This window comes from Chiloscyllium plagiosum, chromosome 3, assembly GCF_004010195.1.
Source record: "Chiloscyllium plagiosum isolate BGI_BamShark_2017 chromosome 3, ASM401019v2, whole genome shotgun sequence".
Taxonomy (NCBI): Eukaryota; Metazoa; Chordata; class Chondrichthyes; order Orectolobiformes; family Hemiscylliidae; genus Chiloscyllium; species Chiloscyllium plagiosum.
The window spans coordinates 40,282,387-40,291,278 of NC_057712.1; the positions used below are offsets into that span (position 1 = coordinate 40,282,387).

Below are 8,892 nucleotides of genomic sequence, written 5' to 3' on the forward strand. Positions count from 1 at the left end.
TCCCCCAGCCCCAGTGTCACTCTTCCCCCACCCCACCCACCCCCCAGCCCAGTGTCACTCTCCCTCAGTATTAGTCTCACCAATGGGAACTAGGTATTTGTTCTTCCATGTAAGATTTGGGATTTAAACTGAACTTAAGCAGCAGGCTGTGCTGTCGGAAAGCTCACCCGAGTTACATCCCTCTCCAGCTTCCTTTGCCGCTCTCCTTGAACCTCTGCTCCTGTTAGCGCCCGGTTTGACTTGACGGTGTTGATGATGGAGATATAAGAGAAGAGCATGATGGACATTGGCAGGAAGAAGCAACAGACAAAGATGGAGACTATGTAGGATTTATAGACAGTGGAGAACACCGCTCTGCCCCAGTCTATCTCACATGTTCCATACATCCGGTCTGTGCCAAAGGAAGAGAGAAGAGAGAGAAACACAGAAAGAGAGATTGAGAAAGACATTAAGATAAAAAGATGGACAAACCAAAAAGGAAATGATAAAGTAAAGTTAATGAAAGAGAAAATGTGGAAAGGTTATGGAAAAGGTTAAGAGGGGAAAGAAATGGGGGAGAGGTAGTTAGATAAAGCTAGAGAATAAGACAAAGAAATAGAGAAAGTGAGAGAGATGGAGATAAACTGAGAGAAAGCACAAGAGAGACAACTAAAGACAGCAAGTACTAGCACTCATATACACTAATGCCTTTCACAACCTCAGAATATCCCACAGTGTTTTATAACCAATCAACCACCTTTTTGAACTGGAGTCATGATTGCAATAGATGAAATTTGGCAACCAATTTTCACACAAGTTTCCATAAATTGCAGGATTATAATGACCAGATCTTTTGTTTTTAATGAGACACACCAGGATTTGAGAATACAAATCAGAACTGAGACACCAGCACAGTACTAAGGGAGTGCCACACAGTCTTTCCAATGAGATATTTAAGCCAGGCCCTGCCTTTGCCCATGGGTGGATATAAAGATCTCATCGCATTATTTTGAAGCAGACCATCAGAATTCTCCCTGGTGTCCAAATGGAGATTTATCCCCAATCAACATCACCAAAGCACATTATCTGATCATTGCTGTCTGTAACTTGCGTGACTCCACTTCAAACAGACTTACATGGATGTTCTGTGGTCAGAAGGGCTGCTAGAGATACACAAGTTTTACTGATTACATGATGCCAGATTTTTTTTAACCCGGATCTAAGTTCTTTGAATCGACCATGATAGGATTTGAATTCATATTTTCACCAGATTAATAGTCCAAACCTACTTGATTTTGTAGGCCTTGGTTCAGCAACTCATCTGAAATACAGCACCTCTAACAGTGCAGCACTCCCTCAGTACAGCACTGGTATATTTATTCTGATTTTTGTTCCCAAATCTTGGACTGTTTCACTTAAAAACAGCTGATCTAGTCATTATCACGGTAGAAAATGCTGAGTGTGAATTGGTTATCAAATTTCACACTAATCTATATGTGCTCAGCTGGAAGCTAGATAACTGGACTCTATTATCTCGACAATACTGTAATGTATAATATTAGCAAAGTAATGGCCACCTTCATTACTTTGTTGCTATGTCTCTAAACACCCAGGGTAGCCAGAATCACCTTGCTACAGCCAATTAGAAAGCAAATGTATTCTTCCTGACCTGATTGGGTGATTTGTTTTCTATCCATCGAGAAGACCTTTCTCACATCTCAGATCACAAATTGCCCAAGATGTTTTATTTTTATAAACACAGTGTGCAACTGTGACTCTCCCATGTGACTGCACCTTACCTGTGTGACTGTGACTCTCCCGTGTGATTGTAACTCACCTGTGCGACTGTGACTCTCCCGTGTGACTGCACTTTACCTGTGTGACTGTGACTCTCCCGTGTGATTGTAACTCACCTGTACGACTGTGACTCTCCCGTGTGACAGCACCTTACTTGTGCGACTGTGACTCTCCCGTGTGACTGCACCTTACCTGTGCGACTGTGACTCTCTGGTGTGACAGCACCTTACTTGTGCAACTGTGACTCTCCCGTGTGACTGCACTTTACCTGTGCGACTGTGACTCTCCCGTGTGATTGTAACTCACCTGTGCGACTGTGACTCTCCCGTGTGACTGCACCTTACCTGTGCGACTGTGACTCTCCCGTGTGACTGCACTTTACCTGTGTGACTGTGACTCTCCCGTGTGATTGTAACTCACCTGTACGACTGTGACTCTCCCATGTGACTGCACCTTACCTGTATGACTGTGACTCTCCCGTGTGATTGCACCTTACCTGTATGACTGTGACTCTCCCGTGTGATTGCACCTTACCTGTGCGACTGTGACTCTCTGGTGTGACTGCACCTTACCTGTGCGACTGTGACTCTCCCGTGTGACTGCACCTTACCTGTATGACTGTTACTCTCCCATGTGACTGCACCTTACCTGTGCGACTGTGACTCTCCGGTGTGACTGCACCTTACCTGTGCGACTGTGACTCTCCCGTGTGACTGTAACTCACTTGTGCGACTGTGACTCTTCCGTGTAACTCACCTGTGTAACTTCCCCATCCGAACAAAGGGGATGCTGACCAGAAGAGAGCAGTCGCCCATATCAGTGTCATCAACAGGTTTATGTTCCGTCTGTTAATATATTGAGCTGCAGAAACATAATAGCAAACATTAAGCTGAGGCCTAGGACAGCTACACCACCTGTATCTAATTCTTGGTATTAGTTTGGTAACAGGGTTCCATCTTTAGTTTAGTGTCTCAGATGTTAATCTATCTCGGATACATTACAACCATCTGTAGAGGATTTCCAAACAGAAGGTCAGGTAGAAAATCTGCTCCAGGGGCCTCTCACCTAGGGACTGTGTGAGGGAAGTATCTTGAATGTCCTAGTCAGTTATTGCCTTTCATCCTATTACCTACTATCCTGCCTTGTTCTATATTTGATCACTTGTTCCTTAACCCTACTATATCCTTCTCTCAGGTTTGTCCCCATTTCCCTTTCAATACCATTTCCCTCTTCATTCCCTTCTGTCCTCCCCATTCTTTCCCACCTTCATCAACCTCTACCAATCTCCATTCCCCTCCCAAATCAACCCCTTCTCCTCACCATTNNNNAACCCTTGTCTCCCATTGGCCCACCCCGTCCCCCCCTTCAGCAATCCTCTCTCTATTCACCCTTCCCCTCATAAACCATATCACCCCATTTCCATTCATTGGGTTTCCCCTTTTCCCTATCAACTATCTCCCTCATTCCTAATCACTCCCTTCTCATGATACTCCTCATCCTCATCAAACTGCTTCCCACTCCATTTCTCTCACCTCATAAACCACCTCCATTCCTCATTCCCTCCTATCCCCTGCCATTCTATCCCACATCCGATATATGAATAAAGGAAAGGCAGTCCACCTTTATAACAAAGATTTTTCTTTGGAAGGGCAGGTTTCTCAACATGAATGGGGGGAATGTGAGTCTGAAACTCACCCTTCTTTCCAGTAGGTGGGTTACCATTGGCAACCCAGCCCTGAGAGATGTACCTTTTAAATAGAACTGCATTTACCTTTGTATGGGTGACAGCCTTTAATATATCTTATTATGCTGATTACCGTGAGGGTGTTAATACTGGACAGACCAAAGAGTAGTGTGAGGAAACCATCAACCTGAAAAGACAAGACTCACAATTAATGAGATCTCACTGTTGCCTGTTATAGATGATGAAGATTAACAATATCCTCAGGGATAGTGTCAGAGTCGTGATCTCAAGGTCATGGTGAATGGATGTGACTAGTGACAGAGTGCACAGAAAAAAGGAGCTTGCACTTTTGTTGTCTATTTCACAACCTCAAGAAATCTTGAGGTGCCTTATAGCCAATGAAGTACTTTTGATATAACATAGAACAGTACAGGCTCTTCAGCCCTCGATGTTGTGCCGACCTTTTATCCTACGCTAAGATCAAACTAACTGACATACCCTTTATTGTACTATCTTCCATGAGCCTATCCAAGAGTCACTTAAATGTCCCTAATGTATCTGATTCTATTACCACTGCTGCCAGTGCATTCCATGCACCCACCACTCTCTGTGTCAAGAACAGACCTCTGACATCTCCCCTAAACCTTTCACAAATCATCTTAAAATTATGATCCCTCGTGACAGCCATTTCCTCCATGGGAAAAGGTCTGTGGCCATCCACTGTATCTATGCCTCTCATCATCTTGTAGACCTCTCTCTAGTCACCTCTCATCCTTCTTTGCTCCATTGAGAAAAGCCCTGGCTCCCTCAACCTTTCTTCATAAGACATGCCCTCCAGTCCAGGCAGCATCCTGGTAAATCCTCAGCACCCTCTCTAAAGCTTGCACATCTTTCTTAAAATGAAGTGACCAGAATTGAATACAATATTCCAATTGTGGCCTAATCAGGGCTCTATAGAGCTGCAACATTACCTCGTGGCTCTTAAACTCAATCCCCCTGCTATCGAAGGCCAACACACCATACCCCTTTTTTGACAACCCTATCAACTTGGGTGACAACTTTGATGGATCTATGGACATGGACATGGATACATAGTTACTATTAGAATGTAGAAAATATAGTGGGCAATTGGAGCACAGCAAGCTCTCAAAAGAACAGCAATCTAGTTGCCACCTGTTTTAGGCATGAAAATTGACAAGGATACAGGAGAGAATATTTTCAGTCTGTTTGAAATAGTGTCATGGTATTTTTACATTCATCTGAAAACACAGAGAGGATTTTGGTATTGTTGTGTAAAGTGATGCATCTGACAGTATAGCACCCTTTCAGTACTGCACCGCAGCATCACAGTCGAGTTTATACTCCCTGGAGTGGAACTCAAACTTGTGACTTTAAGGCTCAGTGTTGAGAGTTCTACAATGGGAAAATGCTCAGACAGAAACTAGTCAGACTACCTTGTCAGTGTGCCTTACCTGACACGTCCATATTGAGGTAATCAGAAACCTATCGTCTCGAAATACATTGAAAATCTCAATAATTCCACGGGAGTATCCAAACAAAGAGATACTGGCATCTGATACAGCCAGGTTAAAGGTTAAACAATCTGTTGCTTGTAGTGTTGTTTTCTGCCTGCACAGCACAAATATCACCACACTGTTTCCAAACCAGGAGAACCAACCTAGAGAAGAAACAGAGAGAAAACAGATCACCAAGTCTCACCTTGAATGATTGCTGCCAAACTGAAGGAGATACTGACCAGGAGGGAAACATATGTGAAGCATTTTTTCACTACTAGATTACACCCCCATCTCCAATAGAATATCACACCTTACAACAGAATACAAATAAGGAAGGCTGCAGCTCCTTTCCCTTAAAAAGAGAAGTCTGAGGCATGACCTGGTAGAAATCTTTGAAGATATGAAAGGTGGACATAGAAATGATTTCACTCATTAGTGAATACAACATCAGTCGTCATGAATACAAACTGGCCATCAATAGGGAGTTCAGGAGGAACTTTTCTTCCCCAGAGAATGATTACAATCACCATTTCGAGTGGTTGAAGGGAATAGTACAGACACATTTCTGGGGGAAGCCAGATAAACGTACAAGGGGGAAAGGAATAGCAAGATACATTAATGGAGTCAGATGAAAAAGAGTGCAAGAAGATTCCTGTGGAGTATAAACCCTAGAATGGACCAATGAGGATGAAGGAAATGTTTCCCTGCTGTACATTCTGTGTGCCATGTGTGATTTGATGTAATCTGTACAATTCTGTATTGATCTTACACAATGTTTGTAAAATATATGCTTCAGCATAGATTGTGAATCAATGCTACATACCGAGAGTCAGCAGGTAAACGCCAATTACAGTCTCCCCGTGTTCTGAGACAGTGGTCTCCTTCGGGTGGAAGCTGCTGTTCTGGCTCCTCCACAGACTATTGGCCATCTTTCCAAGGGCTGTTGTCCAATCTCCACATTGATTAGGTCAAGGGCCTACAACTGACTGCCAGCTATAGTGCAGGAGAGCTTCACTGAGCTCCATTCGACTGAACAGGACAGTCTGAGTGCGAGACCATGAAGGAGAGTGATGCATTTCAGAGAACCAATCCCATGGCTCGATCTTGCTTCTTAATCCAGCCTAACAGCAGCTTTAGAGCTAACCTGCATTTGACGTCAGCCCGTTTAATCTCTCCTCAGGAGAGTTAGTTCAGCAGGGAGGACACAGGGCAGAACAATTTGCTTACAATCATGGTAATGTTGAGGAGATCGCCTTGCAGTGAAGGCAGGGAACTGCATAAATGATTAGGGACAGAGTGACCTCCTGGAGTATTTGCCATCAGAGAGAAATTTCACAAATGTTTAATCTCTTGACATATCCAGGATTTGTTTTCAGTTTTTTTCACTTCTCCAAAGAGATTGCATGGTTTTAGATGGGGATTACATTTATTGCAATTGACAAGTTTCATTTGTCAGGTAACTGTACGTACCTTACTATAAATAAAGGGAAAATTACACTTCATGCTGCATTTGAATGAAACAGACTTTGTAATAAAGGAAATGTGTGTTACAATTTCAAATGCATTCAATGTCAATAAAATATATTTGATCCCAAACCGAAAACATATTATCAGTTCAGAAAAGATTTACAAGAATGTTGCCAGGGTTGGAGGATCTGAGCTATAGGGAGAGGCTGAACAGGCTGGGGCTGTTTTCCCTGGAGCGTCGGAGGCTGAGGGGTGACCTTATAGAGGTTTATAAAATCGTGAGGGGCATGGATAGGATAAATAGACAAAGTCTTTTCCCTGGGGTGGGGGAATCGAGAACTAGAGGCCATAGTTTTAGGGTGAGAGGGGAAAGATATAAGGGGCAACTTTTTCACGCAGAGGGTATATGGAATGAGCTGCCAGAGGAATTGCAACATTTAAGAGGCATTTGGATGGGTATATGAATAGGAAGGGTTTGGAGGGATATGGACCGGGTGCTGGCAGGTGGGACTAGATTGGGCCGGGATATCTGGTCGGCATGGACGGGTTGGACCGAAGGGTCTGTTTCTGTGCTGTACATCTCTATAACTCTATATTATTGTTAAATCAGGGTACTATGTTCTATCTCTTCTAGCCCTACAGCCCTCTAAGAACTCTGTGTTCTTCCAGTTCTGGCTTCTTTATGTATTCCCCCACTTCCATTGCCCCATTGTTGGCATCAATACTTACAGCTGTTTAGATTTTCACACTTGTGATTCTATGTTCCTTTGCCTCTCACCTTCTCCTCACTCCAATCCAATCTCCACTCCCCAGTAGTAAAGTCATTAGACATTGGGGGAAACTATTCACTGGCTGAGGTCATTACTAGCACAGTTTTTTAGCTGTTGGAGGCCATGTAGCACAGTCCTAGTTCATTAGTGCAGGAGGTCTTCAAGGCAGTATCCTCGGCTCAAACCACCTTCAACTGTATTGACTTCCCTCAGCCTTACACTCTGAAGAGGGACTGTTCAATCTAATGCCTTCACTCCCTGCTCTTCTTCTGAACCCCAGCCCAGGGAGTGTGATATGGGAGTGGGGAGACTATTCCCAGTGCTGATATACTTCTCCAGCTCCTGATGAGTGACAGGTTTGGGGCATACCTCATCACCAGCCTGACTTTAAACAACGCTAACTCATAACATCACTAGATTGCCAACAAATCACTTCCTGTCTCCAACCAAACTCTCCTCATCAATTGCCATCATTGGTTATGAATCAGCCATGGGCCTTCACTGTGTAGAGTGGTCCACTCTCCATTATCTAAATGGGAAAATTCTTGATTGCCAGGAAAGCAGATATTATTCCCATAAACTGATATTTTAATTTTAACTGGTAAACAAAAACATTTCAAGAAAAAAATGTATATTTTTTTAAACACACGAGTTCCTGGATTTTCCACTCATTTAATAGTGTCCGGGAAGTTAAGTGATAATCCTTTTGGACTCCAGGACAATCCTGGAGAACTGGCAACCTTACCACAGCAGATAGACTCGACCTACGTTTCAATGGGACAATGGAAGTGGGGGAATACATCCATTTTGACTCCCTTCTTGAGGCATGAATGGAGATGGTATTGGTTTTAAGATGGGTATCAATAACCTTACTGTCGCTACTTAGACCAGGAGAAGCAGCAAAGAGGTGCCACTTTGAAAGGAATCTATCACCGAGTGCCCAACAAGCCTTCCTTCCTGCATCAGGCAGAAGGCGCCTTTAAATATGGGAATTAGGGCCCTGCGACCTTCGCACTTTGTAACTCCACTTAGGGTCCTCAGTCTCCAGAAACGAAAGTTTCATCCCCTAGGCACACGGCTGCCAGCAGAGGACCCAGGAGGAAAATTATGAGATTGTTTAAAGGAACAGGTTTTCTACACTTTTACGTCAAACATTTTTGAGAATAGTTACAAAAATATTGGAGATAGTATGGGTTGTGGGTGGGGAAGCCGTTTGGGGGTTTGAGAATGTGTGTGTAAGTGTGGCGGGGTCAGTGGGAGGCAATTCCTCTTATGCTAAGTAAAGAGGGAGAGGGGGTTTAATCACTTTGACAGAATTAGCTGGAACAGATGGAAATGTTACTACAGGTATCTCTGATCTCCCTGGCTGTATAATCTGGATTACAATACAGTACAAAGAGCTGTACGAACAGCCAGAGGTGCTGGGAGCATTAGCCCAGTCTTATCAAGGGGCAGTGAAAATTTAAATGGGAACACATCATACAGCAGTATATCTGTAATCCCACGTTAAAATCCCTGTAAAAAGAGTGAGCATGCTTGGGTTTGATCATCCAAAGGGAGGTCAATACTCCTTTTAAACACTCAGAAATTCATGTAGAACAGAACAAGTTTGGGCCAATCCTCTTTTATACAGAATCATCAGAGGTCATACTGAACTCTCTGGGGTTCTAGGGAAAAG

At 43.6% G+C, this 8,892-nt stretch overlaps 1 protein-coding gene across 1 annotated transcript in view; it reads right to left on the reverse strand.

The window, feature by feature from the left end:
• LOC122542721 (opsin-5-like) overlaps positions 1–6,052 on the reverse strand; it is a 7,570-nt gene extending 1,518 nt beyond the window's left edge. The window contains exons 1-5 of the mRNA XM_043680700.1: positions 5,801–6,052; positions 4,933–5,138; positions 3,548–3,647; positions 2,533–2,637; positions 168–391 (exon numbers count right to left, since the gene is read on the reverse strand). Coding sequence (XP_043536635.1) covers positions 168–391; positions 2,533–2,637; positions 3,548–3,647; positions 4,933–5,138; positions 5,801–5,906 — 741 coding nt within the window. The 5' untranslated portion in view covers positions 5,907–6,052. The remainder of the gene's footprint in view (positions 1–167; positions 392–2,532; positions 2,638–3,547; positions 3,648–4,932; positions 5,139–5,800) is intronic.
• Between the last annotated feature and the right edge of the window lie 2,840 nt (positions 6,053–8,892).